Raw genomic sequence first — 25,936 nt, forward strand, 5'->3', positions numbered from 1 at the left:
CATGCTGTAATAGGTCAGCTCTGACATTAAAAATATCAACATTTTATTGATAAAATATGCAAGGTGACATTAGTGAGGCTATTAGATTTTAACTACTCAACTAAACTTAAAATTCAAATTAGCCAATAAACTAAACCTACAAATTGCAAAGTGCTATGCTAGGACCCTCATTTTGTCATCAGACCAATGAGTATGTTGATTTTTATCTTGTTAAACCCCCAGGATAAAACTGTGAACTCGTGATCAGAGAGTATTCATCCTTTATCCAAATATAATTGCTTTACAGATTTAAAAAATGGTACCAAGTAATTACAAAGTAGATACAGAGAACTTAGGAAAATGCCAGGAATTAATTACACTAAGGAGGATCTAGAGGTGGCCTCAGCAGGCAAGATGGCCAGTGCTGTGATTTACAGGTTGCCAGCAAGACAAGAGCCGGAAAAAAGTGGTCCAGGCAAAGGATTTAGCTTGAAAAAGCATCAAGATATGTCCATGCAGGCATGATACGTTTAGAGAATTTCATGCAGTCCTGAGTGATTAGGTCATAGAATAGGTGGAGGCAAAGGATAAAGGTGATTATGTTGAGCCCTAAATGTCATGGTAAAGAATTTATATTTTGGGCCGGGCGCGGTGGCTCAAGCCTGTAATCCCAGCACTTTGGGAGGCCGAGGCGGGCGGATCACAAGGTCAGGAGATCGAGACCACAGTGAAACCCCGTCTCTACTAAAAATACAAAAAATTAGCCGGGCGCGGTGGCGGGCGCCTGTAGTCCCAGCTACTCAGGAGGCTGAGGCAGGAGAATGGCGGGAACCTGGGAGGCGGAGCTTGCAGTGAGCCGAGATCGCGCCACTGCACTCCAGCCTGGGCAACAGCGTGAGACTCCGTCTCAAAAAAAAAAAAAAAAAAAAAAAAAAAAAAAAAAAGAATTTATATTTTATTCCCCCAAAACAAACACAGACTAAGGCAAATGTGAAATGAACAGAAATGAACTTTAAAAACATTTGGCATCAGAGTATAGAATGGATGAGTCTGGAAAGACAAGATCAAGAAACCTGCAATAAGACCATTACTTGAGCAGAAATGCAAGGAGTAATTGTCTAATGGAAAATGAATTACATATCACTCAACCTTTATGATGAAAGCCAGCGTTTTAGATCTGCTCTTTAAGAGATATATTTGAATAATTCAGTTAGCACAGTCTCTAAAGGGCATTTTCAATTCTATGTACGTTTTATTTTTTGAGTGGCCGGAAGGTATAATTCTATTTACAATGCAATCTTTTCCAAAATAAACAGCTATAGCTTCCCCCAACCCCTAACATTTGCTTTTTTGTGCTAAAATAAGCATTAGACCTAGTCTTACTTATGAGTGAAAAATAGATTGTTCTCATTTATAGAGCAGTATTATTTATTATATGATGTAGTGTTTAGAGAGCTATGCACTTGAAAATACGCAAAAATAGAAACATGCCCTCATCTTTTCCATTTTCCATTTTACATGCAGAAGAGAAGGGGGTTTTTGTTCTCTTCTCTCTGTGGCCCTGCTAGAAACACTACAAACTGTGAGAGAAGGAGTTTTGGCACCAAATTGTATTACATTTACACCAAGTGAAGAGTAAGCAAAATGCAGGAAACTGAAGTCATGGAAAAAATGGAAATGCTATCAGTATGTCAGAATAAGATATCAATTAAGGTATATCCCTCTGCTCAGCATACACATGTATCAATGTGTTCAGTTTTCAACTGATAAATGTACATGGGGCATCTTGACAATAATATTATTACATAAGCAGACATATGGGCCTTACTTAAAAAATGATGCCCCTGATTAGCATTTATCTTAATGCTGATGATACAGATTCATGAATCCATTTGCCTAGAATGCGCAGTTGATGAATGTTACCCTGAAGAGTTTTCAAAGGTGAACATAGTCCAAACCAATGTTAAATAGATGACGCTATTTTACATTCTTCAGAACAAAATGAGAGGGATAGCATTTAACAATTTACATGATGAATGTATATTTGACATCAGCAAAACATACTGGAATAACATAGCAGGAATTCATATAATTTTTCTTTTAAAAGAGATTAATTCTCAGAATGCACAGAGAATAATAATGTAGATTAGGTAACACTGTAAACAAGTACACAATTACTGAACCACCCGAGAGTTTATTTTCATAACCAAGAGACCAGCCTTGAGCTTCAGCTTCCAATTAATCAGAAAGAAAATTGACCTTGGACAACTAGACTTCTCCAGAAAATGAGCTATATAGAAATTATTCATCAAAGATTAAAACAAATGAAACTAGTATAATGTATGCCATTGATTTAATCCAGTTTTGAAAGTTATCATTCCTCCAAGTACTCCATTAATTTATTTCCCCTACATCTCTATTTATGCTTGTGACTGTGGATAATTTTGTTTCTTTGATTTTGACTTCCACCTTCTTCTATATTGACTATAATTCTCTATTATCAACATTGAATATAAGAGGCAAGCACTTTCTGAATAGTATTCCACTCAGTTGAGTAGAATCTGGCAGTCAATGAGAGTTTCAGAAATAAGTGTGTGTGTGTGTGTGTGTGTATACAGTCATACATATATATGCGTGCATAAATACTAAGTGAATATAAAAACACACACATAAATTTGTGTACATACACACACATATATAACAAAAATCACTACACAATAAATAAAAAGAGCTGTACATTTTAAACATTAAATTTTAAATATAATTTTTCTTACTATAGTATAAAATCATATTTAAGTGACCAAATACCATAAATATGGAGTCGACTTAACTCAAATAATATGTCATACAGCAAGTGAACAAAAGAAGAATTCTGTGTGTATTGTGTTTTGTTAGTCTGTGTTCATATAGGAATATGTTGTGTGTGTGTTGTGAACATCCGCGGTCAACTTTTTCCTCTCAGGTGTATTCTCTTCTTTAAAAGCTATAATCATCATTTCTATCACTCTTCAGTGCTTGTAGAATGAAAAATATCATGTGCAATGATTGAGATTTAATGTTGAATTTTAAAAGTGCAAAGATAGAAGTAATTTGTGAAGGATGATGCTGAAGTTTCTTATTCTATTCAGTCATTGTAACCAGTGTGATTCAAGATTGGTTGATGTATGGGTCATGGCCAGCAGCAGCTTTTTTCAGAAGTAGGAGACCAGAAATTTTCTTCCCTGTCAATTATATAAGAAGGAATCTAAAGTATGTGATTTTGGACACCATCTTTCCTAATATGAGACATACTTTCCTACGACTAATACAATGGTAAAATAAAACTTACCAGTTCTTAGATTCACAAAAAACTACTTTATGTCTCAAATATTTGTTCAGTTTTAATTTCAATTATATTTGAATGGATAATATTGAGGAAAAACAAAAGAAAATTTACTGCTTGCACAAGCAACAATTTTTATTCTAGTTGGAAACTAGCCAATGAGCTACATTGATGTACATTTTATTGAACAGTGGCTCTGAGATCATGTGGTTCTCTGAGGCTACATCATATCTTATTCATCCCGATAGCAGCCAGTACCTAGAATAGTGTTTTTCAAGTTATATTCTGTGGAACCTTGGGGTGCTTCAGATATCTGCAAATATTTGATTTGCTCTACTTCTTTAAAAGCATATATAGCTTAAACTCCGTGTATGCAAACATATATACACATGTATACATGTGTATATATGTTCCATATCAATTATATGTATTATAATACACATATAATAAACACGTGTGTGTATATATGCCCAAGTTGAAGACTTCAGAGATAATGAAAACATTAACTTATATGGCCAGGGAAGCTTAGTTTTTAATAAATACAGGAAAAATATCTATACATACATTTGAATTTCTTGAAAATGTCGGTGCTTAGGAACGTTGAATGTTACAAAATGTGTTTTTCTAAAATTTTGAACTGAGCATATCCAACTATGTAAAATTATATTTAAAATATTTGTTCTAGGTACATAGGGGTTCATTACCTTAATCTCTCCAAATATGCACACTTTTCCTAATAAAAAAAATTTTTTAAAAAAGCTATAATCAAAAACTTACATTTTTTTCTTCAAGAAAGAGATGTTTTGGAATACTACATTTAGGATGTTTCATCGTACATTATATGATGTAAAAAAAACTTTATAAAAGACAGTCACAGTATTCAAAGTGTTTTATTTCATCAAACTAATTACAGTTAATAATCTGAGCTAAATATTAAAATGCATAAACTCACATGTTTTTATTAAATGTTAATCCCATTCAGTTTCTCAGACATTTACTTTGGTCTTCCAAGTTAAGATTAAGTCATAGATTGATTGCTGTACTTTATTAATTTTAACTCTCTTCGTTGGGTTGAATCTTTAAAAAAATACACACAAATACACACATTTGAACTCCATTAGTGAACCAAAACCACATAGTGAAAAGTTTTTATTATGCCACATCAGATATTACAGGTCGTATAACTTTTCTTCCTCCATATAACCTACAAAGAATTTTTCAAACCATTAAAATTTGGCAAAACTCCAATCTCGATGGTGGTATTGGTCATGCAGAGAATTAGATGTTAAGTAAAAACCAGGAACATTCATGATAGCAGCAGGGATTTTAAAGTGAACTATCAAGTCAGACAAAATACTGTGACCAGTTTAAAGGAAGGATATTTATAGACAGAAAAAACAATACACAAACCAAAAAATATTCCAAAGATATTTATGTTTATTGTTTTAAATTTAAATAGAAAAAATACATTAGAGGGATATGTTTTATATTTTAATAATTCCAGAGTTTAGCTCCAACACATTTATCTTAAAATATAAGTATCTTTGATTAAATTTTATAGAAATTTAAATCCTTACTATTTTAAAGACTCATTTTCCAGTGAGAAATTGAGACCTGAATAACTCTACAATGCTATGCTCTAGTATAAACTTTGTGTTAAGAAGCAAAGGAACTGTATTACCATGAGGAATAAGTTGAGCTTTGAAAAGCAAGGGACATTTACTTAAAGAGACAGTGTTTAAAAAATCATTTCCTGATGAATTACTTTAAAATTGTAAACCAATATTTGATAATGTTCCTTTTTTTCAAAATAAATTTGCCAAAACAAAATAATAATGACTATGTGCTCCTCACTATAGTATACCATGATAATACTCCTACATAGAATAAAATTGCCAATTTCAGGGAGTCAAATGTGATTACTAAAACCTCAAGAAATATGTTCTTGAGGAAGTAATTTTCCTATAAAATCAAAACACCTCTATCTCCTATCAAACCTTGAACTGTTATAAATATCACACTTCACAGTTACTATTCTAATTGAGCAAGAATATTGAAGCTCAGATGATAACAAATTTAGTTTTTTATGATATGATGAAATATGCATTTTTTACTTCTATAATAAGGAATATTTTCAATTGTACAACTAAACAATTTTAAAATTATTCAGGAGAAGAAAGAAGGGAATGAACTTTATATTCCTCAGTTTGTACAACACTTCATCTGAAAAATCAAAGAAAACCTTTATTTTTTCTGAAGTTTTCAATATTTTCAGAATCAAAGTAAATATCAGGGGATTTCCTTCATTAAGGATAAACCAGTGGAAAAAATTAACCTCCTATTTCAAACTATAGACATTCAAAGTATTATCGCATAGATACAGCTTTTCATGAAAACTGGATTCTCATTCAATTTACAATGAAGCTCCCTCAAAATCATATAACCTTACCTTATCAACCAACAATTTTTTTTCTGCCTCTTGAAAAATGAAAGCTTTGATTTACTGTATACTTGAACTAGGAGACAATATACATAATCAGTAAACTGACAAGCCAACATGCTACACTGTATTAGCAACATCTGTAAAGACAAAATACAGACTACAATTCACAAATATAAAACACTGAGAAAAAAATATGTCAATCATAGTTTAACTGAAATACTATACATTTTCTGTTATCAGAGCTTCTTTTATTTCCCCCAAAGGAAGCTGTTTCCTATGGACTTCAAGTAATAATTTGTATAGATACCCATGGAAATCTATAATTTGCATATTAATTTGCCTTTGGAAATAATATTATGCAATTGGTAGTATCTTATATTGCCAACAACATAACTTTGTTCAGGTATTTGCCAGACTCCTTTAATGCATACTATAGTAATAATAAAAATGAGACATATATGAGCAAATATAAAATATGAGACATGAGAAAATATAAAATATGACATATATGATAAAATATAAAACAAATGAGTTCAGAAAAATATTGTATTAAAGAGATTATGTATATGTATTAATATAGGGAAAAAATCCTAACTGCACTTCACATTATGATATTCATATGTGATCTACAAATTTCAAGGGAGAAATTTTTATCAAATTATATAAATCCACATTATCTCCATATTTTACAGTCTGTTTTGCTGACACCATTTGTTTATTCTCTCTGATCACACACACTCACACCAAAATCCCAATGTATTATAGGAAGCTATTTCCAAAGTAGGTTATATCTTATAGCAACTAGATTTACATGGGATAAGTAGAAGTAATGAAAAGTTTGTTTTACTGAAAACTAAATGAAATGTATATAGTAGAAAAATTAAAGAAGACTATAATTAGATTTAAATCTTAGTGTTAATATAGAATATATTTAATTTATCCTTTACTACTTGTTTAACATGACCAACTGTCATAGCTTGAGGTATCTGGTGACATTTCAAATACATTTGTGTCATTCTTTTTCACAAGTTAGTATTTTCAATTAAATTAATCAGTTCAGTGATAATATAGTACTCTTGAACATTGTAAATTTCCTTTGCATAGTTCCATTTTTCCATTTTGAAGTGGAGATGTTTGTCTCTAGTAAAAGGAAAGGATACCATTTTATTCAAAGTTTCTTTTATATTACACGTGGGTATTCCTTTTATTTTTTAACAGAAGTAATTAGTGGTTGAGAAAAGCTGTTAAGAAACCATAAGCATTTAAAAAATTTCCATTAAATGTATCATTATCCAAAAAGAACTTAAAAATGTTTATACTTATAATTAAAGGAATAAGTACTTCACTAATCTACTGATGAATTGAAGGACAGGAAAATATAAACAGTGTAATAAATTAACATTGGGATAGAAATACATGACTGAAAAGTAAAGCTCAGGAGAGAAAAATGAAAATAAAAAAAGGCAAGGGAAGCAATCTCAGAGGACAACTCTGGGATTCCCCTATAGAAACTAAAGAAGCTTGCAGAAATACTACAAAGGAAAATGTAAAAAGAATTTATTTTTTATACAGGAGTTCTTTCTATCAGCTTCCTAGTCCTTCTCATTTTTTCTGAGGTGCCATAGAGCTGGTTTAATCTAGATTTAATCTAGGTTTAATGCTTGATTCCAGTGACATCTGATATACAGAAGGTAAAAGCCATGTAGCTCTGGTTGTCATATCAGTAAAAGATACTCTGGTCAATCCCTGGTCTATTGGAAGTGCAAATAACATATGGTGACTCAGTTAAAGATGGTGAAATAAAAATATTCATAATTCATTCCCCACCTAAGACAGCCTCCTAAAATAACATAATGAAAAATTGAGAAAAAAATGAAAACTCCATAATTAACAAGTAATTGATGACAAACTATAGTCAGTAGCTTTTAAATAGGTAGCCATTTGCACTAATAGGAGAAAGGAAATTGATTGGCATTTATCTTAAGCAGGATGTACATTTCAGTAAGTATCACTGTCCTGAGATATTTCAAACAAAGATGGTTTGTTGGAAACCTCTGTAGGATGGAGTGTAAACAGGCAAGAGAAAAACAAAATCTGTCTTCATACGATTTTACTATATACTTCCAAATAGTGGAATGTAGAAGTAAAGATAAAAATTCTGATAGACTATATTTGAGAGTTGTGAACAAGTTTGCTGAATAATATAGAATACTAAGTTTAATGTGGGGAAGGGGGCGGGACTAAGAGCAAGAATCACCAGCAATAACATAAAGAAAGTAAAACAGAGAGTTTTACACTGTGAACTACATAGGCTACCCAAATGTCAAAAATAGATTTAAAAATATGGTGCCTGGGCAGAAGAAAAAACACATAAAACAGTTTTGGGGAGGTGGGCTTGAAACCTGAAATTTAAATAGCTTCTGTGGGCTGATCTGACTCACCCTCCCACCACTTCCCACACTATAGTTCAGTAAATAGCTGGCTCTGCTCAGTGATTAATAGAAAGAAACCAGCCCCAAAATAGGGAAGGGAGACAAAAACTCAATGAAAAAGCAGATGAAGCTCATGCCACATAAAAACTTTTTCAAGAAATAGAGGAAGAGTTTATATAAATAGTTCTCTGTAGTCTCAAAAATATTATAGACATGATCTCATTAATAGAGAAAGAGAGAAGCTCAAAGAAGATATTTCAATAAATCAATGGTAAAAATGAAGAAAGAGATGAAAAATGAAATGACAGTGACCAAGAAAGCAATGGAAAACTAAATAAACCACTGTGAAGTTGAAAAGTACATTAGAAGTTACAAAATAGAATAATCACAACTGAAAACTCACTAGGGTTATGGTTAACAAAAGTTAAAGAAAATTTTAAAGATACCAAAGTCATTACAAAGAATACTATAAATAGTTATAGAGCAGGGGTCCCCAACCCCTGGGCCACTGACCAGTACTTATCCATGGCCTGTTAGGAATTGGGCAGCACAACAGGAGGTGAGTGGCACCCATTGAGCATTACTGCCTGAGCTCTGACTCCTGTCAGAGGCATTAGATTCTCATAGGAGTGCATGCGAGGTTGTCCGCTCCTTATGAGAATCAACTAATGCCTGATGATCTGAGATGAAACAGTTTCATCTGAAAACCATTCCCCCACCCTCACCGGTGCCTATTGCCAAAACAGTTGGGGACCACTGTATAGAGACAAAAGGGATTTGACATAATTGGCATTTCTAAAAAAATTTACTTAGACATAATTGCAGAAATTTTTCCTGAAATAAAAACTGGGAAAAAGCACCGACTCTCTAAATCTCTTGCTTTAAAGAAACACCATCCAAATTTCAACAATTTCTTCAGTTTTACCCTCCTATTTTTATCTTATATGGATATAAGTCAATTTAATTTTGTATTATTTAGTGACAGCATATATGTCATATTGGCTTCTACATTTATAAAACTGTGTCTTTTAATCAAGCAATCTACTCTTCTAGACAAACATATCCAAATATAAAATATTTATGATTTCTGGGTGGTAGAATTTTGAGATTGTTTTTAAATTTCCGCAATGTCTATCTTTAACAGTCATGTATCACTTTTACAAATGACAATGAAGTAATTGCACTTAAAAAAAAAAAAAGAATAGAAGGCAAAGTTTAAGAGAGGAAAGAAAAAAATAAGAGCTCTCTATTGTTCCACTACCTCTAGATTTGTGGCCCTCCAAACCATAGTTCACACAATAATCAGGTGATTTTTCTAAAATAGAAAAATGAGGATGTTAGTTTTCATAGCATTATCCTTCAAGATTTTTAATAAATTGCCACTAATCCTGAACAAATTCCATTATTTTAGTAATTTACATAAAACTCTCCCTAATCCAGGCCGTTTCGGTCTTTCCAACCTCAACAACTCTCACTTCCCTGCATTCACCCTTCCCTCCAAACACTGAACTAAGAATTTGTAGTAAGAGTTTCCTTTGACTTTCCACATCTTCATCTCCTCTCCTGCCGCAGGTGGTGATAAAATTGTGCTTTTGTTTTTTTGTTTGTTTGTGGAAGTGGGAACAGAGGCTATAAGAACTACAAATCCTTCTACAAAATTTAGTTTAAGATTATCTCTGTGAAAGCTTCTCTGCTATCACTCTTGTCCCTCTCCATCAACAATGTTATTAAGTTATGTGCATCTTTTATCCACCTCTAGATCAGTGCTATGTGAGCAATTTTGGAGTCTGAGGCAGAAGAAAATATTATTACTATTGATTCCATTAATTTATTTAAAATTTGTATATTCTGTTCGTCATAAATTTTTTGCATTAATTTTGATTTTTAAAAATATTGACTTAAATATTAGGTATCTTGATTATTGAAGTTTGGGTGTCCCCATATATATTTGTGCCTGAGATGAGTATCACCCTAGTTTTGGCCCTGCTGTATTCTACTGAAGCATTTGTTACACCCCATAATTTCTGTCTGTACATCCATCATCTCTAACAGACTGTGACTACCTGCAAGGAAAGGGGCTAATTTTATCTCTGTATATCTAAAAATCAGCACAGTTTCTAAACTGGGCAGGAGCCCACTTAGTGAATAAAAGGCCAGGAAATCCCAGAAAGGAGAAATAACCAATATTCTACAGTCTTTAAAGAATACAATCTTCCCTGGGGAAGAATACACTTAATCTAAATGGAGAGATGTTATACATATTTTTTAAGGTAAGGAAACCTTAGTTTGAAGCAAGCCATGAACTTAAAGTAATCAAGCGGTAGAACTAAATTTTTGTCCATAAGCACTTATTGTGGTGCAAACTATTCAGTGTTTTTATTACAAGAGTATGCTTTTATTTACTATGAGAATCAGAGAATATTAAAACTGAAAAGCTCTTAGATATTACATAATCCACCTCCTCCCTGTTATAAATGAGGAATCAGTCTTAGAGAGGTTAAGAGACTTGCCAAAAACCACAAGACAGTCAGAACTTGAAATTAAGTGACCCATCTCCACACCTGGTGCCTTCTACTTGAGATTATTCACAAATTTAGAAGAGGAGACCATTGAGAACAGGAATGGGGAGAGCAGAGATTTTTTTCTAGGCCAGAAAGAATTGGCCAGCTCGTGGGTAAAATAAGCCACAAATAAATTTTTTATGCATTGTTTAAAATGGGGTCACTGTTAAGGTAAGGTTATTGAAAAATGACCTTTCAAAGTTCTTTCCAACCCTGTGATTTTATCTTTGTCATTTAACTTCCCTATGACTCATTTTATCAAACAAAGGGTGACTCTACTCTCTACCTAGTTTAATACAAGATTTGTGAGGTCCAATTTAAAATATACATTATTCAAAGTACTATGTATATGCACAAGTGCAAGTCATTTTAAACTGTAGATTAATCATGTAAATATATTTTTATACCTAGTCATGCCTGTAGGAAATTGAAAGTAATTATGTAGCAGTTAGTGGCCAACTTGGACTGCAGGCACTAGGTCCTGAATAAAACTACTCTGAATTTCACCTTAAAAGAGTTATATAAGGGTACCATTCACAGCCAAAATTATTCATTATTATTCAGAGATAGCCAGAACGTTGGGTGCCCCTAATTACTCTTGTGAGATTTTCTAACAGGTAAAAGTGACTGGCTCTTCACAAAAGTGTTTTTACTTGATGTACCTCTGGGTTATTGGGAAGATAGAAATGATGACCAAAATAAAAATCACTGAATGAATTCGATGAAATTCAGTTAAGGAAAGCAAGCAACATACTACTACTATTATCATCATCATCATCATCATCATCATCATCATCATCATTAACGTTGTGTGCAAATGAAATAATTTATCTTAATAATAATGTTTAAGCTTTCTAGTTAATGTGTTCTTCAAATTAACAATTAAGAATCCTTGGTTAATTTTGTCCTTTCTCGTTCTTTGGCCACCTGACTTATTTTTAAACCTTCATATGTAAAGGTAAGAAAAGAAAATCTATGAGTTCACCTAGATCTCCTGTCTACAAACCTAAAATCATTTCTTTTTATCTCTTCATACTCTGTAAGATTTGTAGACGAATACTTCTTTTTTTAAAGGAAGCCAATGAATAGTCAATGAATTATTTCTTAAGATAGGCCAATAGACTAGCAAAGAGTAAGAGTTCCTCACCAAAACAACAACAACAACAACAAAACAACAACAACAACAACAAATAAAACAGCCTTTTCATCAGAATAGTGAACTATCAGTTTCTAGCATAGTTCCTGGAACAAAGTAAGCTCTGAATAACTAGCAGTGAATCAATTGTGCTTCCAACCACATTTCCAAGCATTGTTCTCAAGGCCAGAAATCTATTCACATTCATGAAATAATTTATGATAACCTTTTTTGTACAAGTACTCTTTATTAAATATATACATATATACAGATGTTACCAGGCCTAATTTTACTAGAATCAGTTTTAAAATGGGGGATTGGGACTGGATGATTTCTACAGTATCTTTCAGCCTTAAAATGTGTTGATTTTATGGAATACCTAGAAAGACAGCCAAGAAAGAATTCTTAGATATGACTTACAATTAATATTTGACATTTGCACAATTTTCAGGTCTCAAAAACTACTATTATAAGGTAATGAAATAACTGAAAAATCGATGCCAATTACCTACTATCAATTCTTTTCTAAAACAAACAAACAAACAAACAGAGAGAGAGTGATTTCGTCTGCAATGTGGCCATTTCTATCAATATGTTCCCTAAAACACCCAGAACACATTCACTCATCCATTCCAGAGCAGATAGAGAGAAGCACAGAAGAAAATCTAAAGGCAATATGACAGAAACCAGACTTAGGTTGAGCTGCATAGACAGTTGCAAAATTTTCAATTAAGTTGTTAAGCCTACCTAATGAGAAAGAAGTCAGTAGATGAAAATCCTAATAAACCACATAGCAGGGTCAGTGGCATTCTACCCCACAGCTATATTTTCTTTACTCCTTTCATTTGCCGGTCTCTTAATTTTAAAATATTCACCTTAGTTATAAAACCTTAAAAAAAAACTCCTAAAAAACCAACATGAAGACTGCCCAGAATTACAGAACTACAGACACAAAAATTCTTCAAAATACAGCATTTCACTAGTTAATATATAGATCTATGTTGGGGAAAGCACCTGAAAATGACCGTGCTGAGTTCCTATTTCTGATGATTCTGTGATTCTGATCAAATTCTACTCTGTGACTCTGATCAAATTTGAGACAGTTAATCTATTAAGTTTTGTAGTGCCCAGATTTTTACTTTCAAGTACACAATGCTTTTCACTTACAGAACAATCTGTACCACATTCTCATCTATTTGGAAAACCAATTGCTGAAGTTGTACTAACATGTACTTATCTCAAAGTGGTTATGTGAACAAATATATTTGTTATCCACTATCAGTATAGGAGGAGAAAATATTTTGAATATGTTGTCAGACTCTAAATAAATGTCCTTCACTAAAGAATGCAATGTCCTCTGCTAGTTTATGGTTCTTTGGCATGCATTGTGTGTTCTACTTTTTAAGTAATATTGTAGGTAAAGGTGCAAGAGCTTTCCTAGAGAGACAGTTTCTAGCATAGTTCCTGGAACACAGCAGGCTCTGAATAACTATGTAGTAAATAAATACATACCTGAATGAACTACCATGAAAAAGAATTCATACAATGAGTTAAACTTTGGCTCAGAGAACAAAATTTCAAATTAACTGTTAAGTACTGTTTGGCCAACATAAGAAAGGGAACATGTTTCCTCTGGTCTTTGTCTTAGTTTTTTATGCTGCACAGTTTTTACTCTATTGATCAGCGTTTATACTATTCCATTTTTTTTTTTTTTGCCAATGTTTCATTTAACAGGAAAATTTCTTTTCCTGAAGCTCCTAAGAAGATCACCAAAGGTCACTGCACATGACATCCAATAAACAATTCTCGTTAAGGGCAGTGCCACTGGGAAATTTAGGGTGGCAGGTTGATATTCATCGGGTAGATTTTTAAAATGTCATAGTCTGTTTTCAAATATCAATGAAAAAATATGTGCCACATGTCTCTAATAGCTCTATTTCTCTTATCCCAACTTTCCAGGATGGTGTGTATTCTATCTAAGTGAATGCTGAGTTCTTTTAAAATAATTTTTCTGGAAAATAAAAACATACTTCACTTTTTCACTGAGGAATTAACTCTCCCAATAACTGGCTTATATCTTTAAATGGAAAAATTACATAGATTTTTTATTTTAATAAAGAATAGTTGTTTATATTTAAAAACATTTAAAAAGACATTCTGCATTTTCATCATCTTTTAGCAAACTACTATAGCAACAAAATTACATTAGACTTTCTGATTTCTCCATAGTGTCCTTAGATAAATAAACAACCCAATAAACCATGTTAAATGCCCCAAATGTGACTGGAAAGAGAATACGGGCATATTTGTCAATTTTACTTGTGCCAGATCCAGAAGGTGGTGGAGCTGATGGAGGAGGAGTAGCTGACAACTTCCCAGTAGCCCCTATGGTATTAACTGTGGTCTTAATCCTCTGCAATCTTGATCCAAACACGTGACGAGTAGAAGCAGATGCAATTGAAGCCTTTCGAGACACATATCCAGTTCGGCTAGAAGCAGGAGAAGCAGATGGAAGTGCTCTTGCCGCAGATATGGTTTCAGCTGCATTTGCACGGCTGAATGGGTTTGGACTGGAAGCTAAGTAAGACCGAGGTGTGCCTTTAGAAGATTCTTGAACAACTGTGGAAGATTTGCTTGAATGGTTTCCCACCACAGTTCTGTTGCCAACATCAGATTCAGAGTGAACCGAAGCATTTGTTCTTTTTCTCATGTTCAAATTGGCATTTGTATTCTGAAAAGGTATATGAAAAAATATATTGGTTATGTAACTTTATGCAGCTTTGTACAAAATTTAAAGGGATCAAAATTCTTAAAATCAGTCATTTCTATAAAATAAAACTTTATTAATAAGCTGTAGTCACCTTGATTTTAAAAAGCTTTAAAATATAAAACTAAATATAACGTGCATACATTTGAAACTTTGAACCAAAAATCTTCTATTTCAAAACATGGTCTATTCTTATAAATAATTAGACCTTAAATCTATAGAAAGAAGATTAAGTTGTTAGAACGACAAGCTGATGTTATACTTAATTGCATTTTAAGAGTTAATGATTACTGTTCTAAAAGTTATTTGTTTAGTTTTATTGTAAATAATATTCTGTATATGTCATATACACTTCAAATTTCTCTATGTGTTTACTTTATAAACAGGGAGAACCATACCTAGTCATGTACACAGAATACCAACAATAACAACTATCCATATGTACATAACATTTATTTATTTAAAAAGTCCAAAAACTTTGATTTCCAAATCCTTTGAATTTACTGTCATAAAAGGCATAGGTAATTATACACATTATTTTAAAATCTAACAATCCTGACACATTTTATTTCTCACTTCAATTAACAATGAAAACACAAATAAAATTTAATTAGAAAAGGTTGTATTAGACTTATAAACAGCATCAATGAATAGTTGCATAAATATCTGGATTCAAACCATTAACCAATAGTGATTAAATTGAAATACATTTCACTGGTTTTCATCAAATTATTTTCTTTGTAGAACAAGATTGTATTTGAAGAAAGTTGTGCAGCAAGCCACTAAAATTCTTATAATATTGACAGCCACAATAAACAACTATGTACATAATTAATTATAGATTCTCCATGCTAATGAAGGACAGTAATTTCTCAGATGATCCCCCAAATAGTCACATCTGATTTTTTAGAATATATGATGATATTTCCACAGTAATTTTTCTTCTCTATGTTTATTCTAAGCTATATTAATGTTAGATGATAATTACTTCCATAACTTCCCCCCCTTACCATTTCATGAAGTAGATGGTGAGTGAAAAAATGGAGAAATAGAGGAGAGAGAAAGAAGAACAGCTCATAAAAGGGTGATTGGAAGAAGCCAGCCTCAAAGGGCAATTCACAGATACTAATATATGAAGTGGGTAGATTATATATAATTAATTAAGATCTCACTTTAGACATAAAGGTTTACTCTATAAATGTAATCTTTATTAGTACACTCATCTAGCATGCTTAAAGTTCAACTCATATCTCATAAATCATGACTACAAGGTCGCTGAGTAGACAAAAACAGCCTCACAAAACAGAGTCAATGTAGACTCTGACAGGTGTAGAAAGCATTCGTCATGTCAACTTGGCGTATTCTTCTAAGCAGGTTGCAGTTGAACTAATGAGCAATTGTAGCCTAACATATGGCACTGAATTTGGGTGGAGAAAATTGAAATCTAAATTGACATCAACCTAAAAGCTGAAGAACCATTACTTATCCTTCACTTTTCCTCTACATAGAACATTATAAATGTCACCTAATTAATCTTTAGATTTTGAATCACTTGTTACAGAAAAGGATAGTAATTAATTGATTATCATTGATCCTAAAATGTTATACACATGGTGAATAATATAAAAAAGAACAAGGTATATCCTTACAATTTAAAGAGCATATATAATCTTTGGCAAGGAAGCATACATACACAAATGATACAATAAAAAATATAACAAAAGGTAAAATATATTCAAGAACCAAACTATGACCAAATGCTGAATATCCCAAGAAGAGAAGAAAAGAGAGTAAAAATGATAAATTGGACAAACAGGAAAGTAATACATTTTTTCAAATATAATATGATAGTTGCATACTGTCTTCTTCTTTCAGTCAGTTAGGTTGTCCATGATCTTTAGAAATCTGTATGTTTCCTAACACTAAATTCTAAGGACTGGAGACTTTCCCTGCCAGTAAAAATGAAGTAACAGGAACTGAATCGACTTTCCTGCCTAAAATGACCCCCAAAACTTGACAAAGTATGCAAAAAAACAAAAACAAAAACAAAAACCTGTTGTTTGAAGAAACTGGCCATTAGACAACACAGAATCATAATCACTGAGAGGGAAAAAGCAAACTTGAAAGAGTTGCCATGCTGTGGTTTAGGAATGGAAAAGCCAGAAAAAAACTGGCAGGCTTCCTGAACTGAAGATATGAAGTTAAGAATCTTGGGAGACCAAGGTGGCTAGAGTTCACAGGACAAAGTACCAGAGATAAGAATGCTAAACAAAGAGAGAACTCTAAAGATCTAAAGAGAGTCCCCATTGAGTATTTTACCAAACAAAGATCAGTTTGTGAGTGTGAGGTAACTACCCAAGGCTGAAAGGAACCATCTGAAATGATTAGAAAAAACAATATCTGACATTCACCCAAAGCCAGGAATAGTGCATGTTTCCACCTGCTGGACTAGAAAATGTCAACATTCATGTAGCATTTGGTAGAGTACGTAGAAGTGGCTGTCTTAATAGTAAGTATAAATAGCCTCAAACACTGCTCTTGTATTGTCTAATGCATTTTAAGAGCAAGAGTAGGAAGGATCAAACTGACTCAAAGTAACGTTACTGCCCCCCAAAACAAAGTATTAAAACATTTAAGTTCTTTTGTTCTAGACCAGTATCCTTCTGGAATGTCCTGAAATCTTGTAAATTGTGTTCTATATAATAGATTGGCTTCAAAAGTGACACCAATTCATCATTTCTCTCTATATTCATGCCCTCAATATTCATGCTCCATATTCAGGCCCAGGAGCTTACCCATTCCTGACCCATCCAGAGTTGGAGTCTATTTTTCCATAAGCTGCCTAATGACTTTCTTTGTCCAACAGTATGTGGAGGAAATGATAGTTTGCCATTTCCAATTTTTAACCTCAACAGTTCTTACTTACTTACACTCTTTCTCGAAACACTGCCACTACCACCATAAGAACAGGTCAGCCTGGCTAGCCTGCTAGAGATTGAGAGATCATTTGGAGAATAGCCAGTTATCACAGTGAGACAATCCTAGAACACCCAACAACTAGCTGACACTAGATTCACTAGTGTTCCGTTAAGAGAAAATGAGCTGCCCAAGCAAGCGTAATCAAAATCAACAGAATTCACAATTGATCCATAGACTTGGGAGCAAAAATAAATATTTATTGTGTGTACCTGAAGTATCATTTTTTTTTTGTTATGCAATATTATTGTGGCAATAGATAGATGAGTTAGATCAAAGGTCCTGATGGGAGGTGCAGCCAAAGGGCTCATGAGGGCAGAAGTTCCTCAGACATTCTAGGATACTTAGAAGATTGGCCTGCCCAGAACTCATAGAGGACCTTTAGGGGGCACTGTTGCCTAATCCACACACTAGCTGAAGGACCAAGATGCTTTGCCCTCCATAATCCCACACTTTAAGAATTACAGTATTTTAAAACAGAAAGGGATTTCAGTGATCAACTTATTCCATTACTTCATTTTCCAGTAGAGAAAAGTAAGAACAGAAAGGTTACAGGTGGCTGGAATTCACACAGCAAGTGACTTACTTGGTGTCTGTTCTGCCTCATTGTAGAGGTTCTCTACTTACAAATGTGGAGGAGGCTTTAAAGAACTTAACAAGCTGCACATATTTGAGTCAGTCAAGTATTCATAATAGTATGATGTTAAGAAAAATTATATAAGACTTGGACATCAGAAAAAAATACAGCATGTCTTTTCAATGTCATAATAGAGTATTGTTTAACAAGCCCACACAAGGATAATTAAATCTTTAGAATCATTTACTTGAATTTGATTTTGCCATTTAATATTTGATTAGAACCCAAACACTGTCAAGTTAACATATTCAATTATGGATTCTTGTCTAGTACAAAAGATCACCAAAGGTTATGGTTTTATTGCCTTGTAAGACATTAAGCACTTCTGTATTTAACCTACCAGTCTTATTTTACTTTTCCTTTTAAAAAATTGCCTATAAGTAGCCATTCCTCAAAATGACTTTGAATCCATTTTACCGTCTAAGTGGTTCTCTCATTAATTAACCATTGAACCAATCTTGGAGACCTGTCCATTCATTATTTGTAGGTCATGTTTTTGACAGTTGGAAAACTATATTTTGACGATATCTACTATTGGGTAAGTTATAAATATCAAAGAAATAAAAGCTTAGATTTGAATAATATGCCTAGAGAAAGAGAAAAGCCTAAGCAAAAATAAAAAGAATCATTCTAAGGTGGTTAGAAAAAAGAACAATGAAGTAAGAGACTTTTTGAGAGTAGGGTGAGCAATATGAACAGTACCAAAAAGATTACTGTCTGAAAACAAAGATCAAGTATTTTTATTCCAGTTTAAAAGAAGTAATGATAGAGCATAAAGACTGTCTTATCAATCTTTGTAGATTAATGCACACAGTAGGCACCTACTTCATATTTGATAAATTGCATTAAAATGGATATCCTATAGAATCAAGATCATTTTTCAAATTAGAAAGTGTCAAATATTTTTATCTGATCTCCAATTTATTATTTCTTTTTCTGTGGGACACATCTTCAGAATATTGTAGGTAGTGCCTAAGGCATTTAAGTTATCTTGACTCAATCTCAAGTACAGCTGACAATGCCTTAGAAGTTTCACTATTTTGTATACCATATCCTACATAAAGGAAAGTGGAATTAGACTGATTTGAGACTTAAATCATTGCTCTCTGCCAAGCAGTTAAATGACACTCAAGTTATTTTTGTAGTTATGTCTCAAGTTTTACTCTGTTAAAAGTAGTCATTTTCCACGATGACAGACCACAAAAGGAATAAGGTATCTGCTGATCTATCTGGCAGACAACTCACCAGGAAGAATATTGACCCAGCCTTCACATTTTGGTGCAACTAATGTGTCAGAATGATGTTGTGTTTCATACAGAGTGTAGAGACTTCAGTGGTTCCATCATGATTTAGCTGATGCACAGTGGTTTCGAACAAGAAAAAGCACCTAAGCTTCATTTGAATTTTAAAAAATGATTTAGTTTGAAATCACTTTGTCATTAGTCACAATAGCCTGAAGCAAGAAAAGAGACGCAAGGTAGTAGATTTAAACATTACCAACAAATTAAAGCAGTAACAGGCAAACAGGAGCAGATCCAAGCAATTCGTCAATCGTGACTGTGATCTGACACAATTTCTAAACAATTTTTATCAACTGCAAGAAAAGAATCATCTCAACTTATTACTCTAGCAGCAAAGAGATAAAGTGACTAAGATTAGGTTTGCAGAATGCATGCAGCTACATTCATATTGCTTGCTTGAAAAGCTAATGAAGTTTAACTTTGATGAAGTTTAATAAAATGTAATTTAATCCTTGTAAATTAAAAACTAACAATAATAATAAGGAATACGTTTATCTTCTAGAATATCAATGAGTCACATACTAAAAAAAAGAATCTAGTAATGTAAAGACATTTATTCAAGGCCATTTAGACAGGACTTCATGAGTAAGCCACATATCTTATTTAATAGGGAAATAAGTGTGGTAGAGCAACTAGAACTAAACTCCAAGGTAATGATTTACTGAGAACTGTCAACAGCATTTTTAGAAAGTGCTATGCGTAGAAATTTTTAACATGTCCCTTCCAAATAAACATGCTAAATATTTTATAAATAGTTAGCAAGGCACTCTATCATATATTGAGCTCCAAAATGTAGAAACCAAAATGCTGAGTTCCCTATTTATTGTATTTAATTTCCTCCCAATGTTGGCATTTAATTCAATGTTTATATTTCCATACGTTATAGAAATATTACTTTCAATATCAGGCACTGGGATAAACTTTTGTTTTCCATTTGGGATTACCAGAAAAAGAAATCTTAAAGAATCCATTCATTTTCCCTTTACATATTTAGAGTTGAGGGTTTAAAACAGAATTTCTTTAAGATAGGTGACTTTGTGATTACTTTTGTTTCATACTGATTCCTAGTGTTTCTTTTTTATTTGTAAATATTTTGTATAGTAGATATATGGCTCCAATGGAGGAAACCACTTTGTTAGAGACTTCTTTGGTCAGAGCAGAGGTTCTTAGCTTGATTAAGCAGACTTGTTCAAATGCTAGCTGAAATCACACCAGGAGCTGCTTTCATCAATGCCACCAACATACCCCTGGAGAGAAAAGAGTGCAAAGGACACTCCACTCACTTCCTCTAAATACAGATACTAAGCTAGATGAATCTGTTCTTATTCAATGTAGAAAAGCAGTATTGTGGTTATACAAAGTATCTATAAGCATAATCTGAGACTAGTTAAAAACTCAAAGTCTCAAACAAGCCCTATTTGCAGGTAGTCTTTTTCATTAGCTATGCTGTTGTCAGTGATCCAGGGATCAGAAATTGAAAAACGCTTGCTAAACAGTTAAAATTGTGGGCTTCCAAATCAGACAGACCTGGTTGCAAATGCTGAATTTGTCATTTACTAGCTATGAGATATTCAGCAAGTTATTCAGCCTCTCAAAACCTCAAAGTCCTTGCTATAGGAGTAATAATGCTGCCTTCCTCCTAATAAATATATAAGATAATGCATGTAAGGCACTTAGCTCAATGTCTAGCACATAGTAGGATTCAAATGAATATTATATAGAAGTAACCCAGCTGAGGTCACATAATAAGATTCTGCCTCCAAAAGAAAATGGTACATCACAGAAATAAATAATTACAGAAAACAAAATTTTAGAAGACAATATTATACATCTATGAAAATATGGCCATCATGTCTAATAATTACCACAGCAAATGACACTGAAGGAGAGAATAGTCTATGGAGTGGGATTTGAGCAATGAGAACACAGAGACACAGGGAGGGGACTATCACACACTAGGGCCTGTCAGGGTTGGGGGACTAGGGGAGGGATAGCTTTGGGAGAAATACCCAATATAGATGATGGGTTGATGGGGTGCAGCAAACCACCAGGGCACGTGTATACCTATGTAACAAACATGCACATTCTGCACATGTATCCCAGAACTTCAAGTATAATTTTGAAAAGCTTTTTAAAAAATAATATTCTATGGTGAAGTCAGTCAGGGAAAGGATGTTGCTGGTGAAAATGAGAAATAAATACAAAGAAATACAAAATGCAATAGAAAAATCAACATTCATATTGATAGTAAGGGTGCAAATTAACACTACAGTAAACCTTATAACTTATGCATAAGACATGTCAAAAAGCTCTTTAGGAAAAAGTAGCAGTAACAACAACCAAAACAATGGCTAACTCTTCTTGAGTGATTCTTTTGCACCTGGCACTCAGCTAACATGCTTTTAATTGAAGTATCTGCTACACCTAATGTCATGTGCCATGTAAGAAAAACTATAGCCACAAATGTCTCAATGTCTAAGAAAAGATGTGGGTTACATATGAAGGAGATCTCGTGTACTATTCTATCAGATCACAGATCACTGTTTCTTTTATTTTATTTCTTTTCTTTTTTTTTTTTTTAGACGGGGTTTCGTTCTTGTTGCCCAGGCTGGAGTGCAATGGCATGATCTTGGCTCACCGCAACCTCCGTCTCCTGGGTTCAAGTGATTCTCCTGCCTCAGCCTCCTCAGTAGCTGGGATTACAGGCATGTGCCACCACGCTCGGCTAATTTTTTTGTATTTTTAGTAGAGACGGGATTTCTCCATGTTGGTCAGGCTGGTCTCGAACACCCAACCTCAGGTGATCCACCTGCCTCAGCCTCCCAAAGTGCTGGGATTACAGGCATAAGCCACCACACCCAGTCTCCTGAACTTTTATAACAACTTTGGTCTTCTTCAACCACCAAATATTTTTCCCTGAATGTTTTCACTTCCCTGCAGATTATGACTCACTCGTAATGTGAATAAGGATGTATCTATGTGTATGTGTGCAAGTGTACATGTGTTTTGGATTTCAAACCATGCATTTGTTTAAATATTGAAAAATGTAATTAGCAATGTAATTTATAACTTTTCTTTTTCACACTTTAAGAATATTTTTAATCCTTGAAAGTGGAGTTAATGTATATATAGAGATCTGATAAAACATTACAAAAGAAGGCTAAATTAGATGGCAAGTAAATTCACCTTTAAAGCATCCACATTATCCTATGGGAATTATTTTCTTCAGCTTCAAAATATTCAGAAATTTATATTCAAACTCAGACAATATTTGTACAATGCTTTATTCTTAATATAGACTTGATATGACTTCATCATAATGAAATTGTGCTATGATGAATAGCCATCCAGAAGGATTCAAGTCCATGCCAACCCTATAGGTGGCTGGCATCGCAAGTAGTCTGAGTTACAATTTTATCTACATCAGCAAAGGCAACACGGGTGCTGTCTAAAAAACAATCATTTATCAAGGCAGGATCCTCAGTATACTTTTGCTGGGGAGAAAAAAATTCCATAGCTCAGGCATTATAAGAGAGTAAAATAGCCCTCTGTAAAACAATAGCTGTACAAGGTAAGTAAGTCATTTTGATGAGTCAAGAACCTTGCTGAATTTGGAATTCCAATTTCCAATTCCAATTCCAATTTCTTTGAAATTCCAGACAATATTTGCCTAATGAATGTAAACATTTATAATAACTGTAATAGAGCTATTTTTAGGGAAAAGTAGTTCAAGTTCCATGCTTCATCTCTTGTTGGAGCATATTCCCCAGGTCCAGTGGGTAATAGAAGATCCACAATTAATGACATAAGTAATAAGGTCTTATTAAGGACAGTGATTCAACTCATTCATCCATTAATTCAACTGTTTCAAGTTATTTTCCTGGGCATTGGGAGCACAGGGGTGAAAAATAATATACTATTTGCAATTTATCTCAAGAATCACAAAAAATAATAAACAGTAAATGGTATAAAGAAAAATTAGAGGAACTAGGGAATACATTACCCAGCCAAGAAGGTTAGAAAACCTCTTTGTGGAAGTAATACTTAGGCTGAGATATTAGCAACAAGTAAGTTTTAAATAGGCAAAAGAGCTCACTGTTCCCTTATGGGGTGAGGGAAGAAGATGCCTGTTGGTACAAGAAACAATTTTTCAAAGATTTCTCTCAGTGGTATAAGGATAGGGAAGATCAATACTCTTCCTTGTCAAGAGAAATTTGAAGTTTCTTGAAGATATTCTAAGTTCTTCCCTTTCTCTTCTTACTTTTTCTTTTGAAGTGAACAATTATGGCAATGATTTATAATACATTCTACTCTAACATAATTAATATCTGATAATATCACTTTCCAGACAAAAATCCTGAATAATCATCAATATTTCTACAATGTATTGAGCCCTTAATATAGGCCAGGCACTACCCAAAGCGTTTTCACAAATAACCTCACATAGTTCCTACAACAACTCATGAGATAGTGCTAATGTTTTCATTTTCCCAATGAGGGCACTGAAACCTAAAACGTTGAGCACCTCTCTCTCCCAACATGATACAATTAAAATGTGTTATTCATGATTTGAGTCCCAAATACATACTCTTAACCACTTCAAGAGGCCACCTGCAATAGCAAATATGTATACTCATGGAATTAAAAATACATGCTCATGAGATTTTTTTTAAAAAAGAAAAAAGTTTATCTGAAATATGTCCGCAACAACCCCTAAGTGATGTTTGTAAACAGTTTGGATTTGACTTACATTTACATAGTTTCCAATATAAGCTAAGTCCTGTACTAACTTTTCTCGTATCTCACAAAAAAATTTCTCCTGATTAGAAAATCTTTCCTTTCCAGTGCATGTGAAAATTGTTCTAGACTTCTTACTGATTGTTCTTACTCCCATTCATAATATTCTTTCTACTTTGATGCTTGGCTGTCATGAAGTGCTTATAGATAATACTTTGTATCACAAATATCCTCTACGTTCAGGCGTAAATAAATATTTATAAATAGGCTTACATTTAGTTGATTTATTCTACAGAAAACTGTATCTTAACAAGAGCAGTCTAGCTGAGCAAAGTGGTATTTTTAATTGAAGACACTTTCCCTGTGAGTTATTTTAAAAATGAATCAACGCTACTCAAATCTGCATCTTCTATGTGACAAAAATATTTTTATGATGTTCTTCTACAAGAGGAAATCTATTCCCTATCTTTCTTCCACAAACTCTCCCTGAAATTTGGATATAGCACTTTAAAAAGCTATTTAAAAATTTACTATTCAAGATATATGGTAAAACTGATTGAAACATTTTCCTTTGGTCCATAAGACACTGAAATTTCGGCTCCATTTGTAGCCCAGAGAAGGTATCAACATGAGCTCTACCTCTTGTTTCTGATTTGAGAATGATTCTTCATTCTCAAGATTTTCTACAAATAATTAAAGTTAATAAAGTTAATTAACACATTTGCCAAATTATGTATAAAGTAACTGTGTGTACACATGTATATGTAGCAGAAGAGGATTCATTAAGTCACCTATTGTGTCAGTTCTTGTATTTTTAAAATCAGTCCTCTCCCCCTTAGTCTTTACAAATGGAAGTATAATCAGTTGGTCATAACGCATATGTTGAATTAGCCTATTAACACAATTCATTACAAATCTACTCTATCTACAATAAAACAGCACATTAAGTCAGCAGAACAAACTTAAGTTCTACTATGACACCAATTGGTAGCACTTACATTGTTAAACAGACACCTGCCACTCTCACCACCCACTCCCCCAAATTGCTGAAGCCATTTGGCTGTTTTCCAGAAACTAATTTGACGTGTCCTGAAGAGTAAGCTCTAAGCTATTAGCTATGGTTTCCAATGGGCATTATCAAAAAACATTCAATGCTTAACAATGCTCTCAAGCTGAAACAGCTGTTCATCCAAAGTGAAACTTTTTTTAACTTTCTCTGAGTCTAGCTAATCTTACTTGAGCTAGAAAATAAGGTATTAGACTGTTTTGCATGTTCTACCACTTTATGACAAGAAAGCCAATTTTGCACTTCAGTAAAGGCAGATTGCAAATTTAGCATGAATTGAACCAGTAGCTGAGTTGCAATTTATGGCAAATGGCTCATCAGCACATTAATGTATACTGCCAATATAACCACTTCAGCCAGGCAGGCCAGAAACTAGAAGACCCAAATACCTAGTAGGCAGTAAAGGAAATGTTCTCTCTATCAACTTGTGTAAAACAAATCTTAGGCCGGGCGCGGTGGCTCAAGCCTGTAATCCCAGCACTTTGGGAGGCCGAGACGGGGGGATCACGAGGTCAGGAGATCAAGACCATCCTGGCTAACACGGTGAAACCCCGTCTCTACTAAAAAATACAAAAAAGTA

The 25,936-nt window shown here is 33.4% G+C and overlaps 1 protein-coding gene across 1 annotated transcript in view; it reads right to left on the minus strand.

Annotated features, from left to right (window-relative positions):
* Positions 1-12,099: 12,099 nt before the first annotated feature.
* Positions 12,100-25,936, minus strand: part of GABRA4 (gamma-aminobutyric acid type A receptor subunit alpha4) — a 68,484-nt gene continuing 54,647 nt past the window's right edge. Inside the window, exon 9 of the mRNA XM_001101231.5 lies at positions 12,100-14,603. Coding sequence (XP_001101231.1) covers positions 14,073-14,603 — 531 coding nt within the window. The 3' untranslated portion in view covers positions 12,100-14,072. The remainder of the gene's footprint in view (positions 14,604-25,936) is intronic.

This window comes from Macaca mulatta, chromosome 5 (genome assembly GCF_049350105.2).
Source record: "Macaca mulatta isolate MMU2019108-1 chromosome 5, T2T-MMU8v2.0, whole genome shotgun sequence".
Lineage (NCBI taxonomy): Eukaryota > Metazoa > Chordata > Mammalia > Primates > Cercopithecidae > Macaca > Macaca mulatta.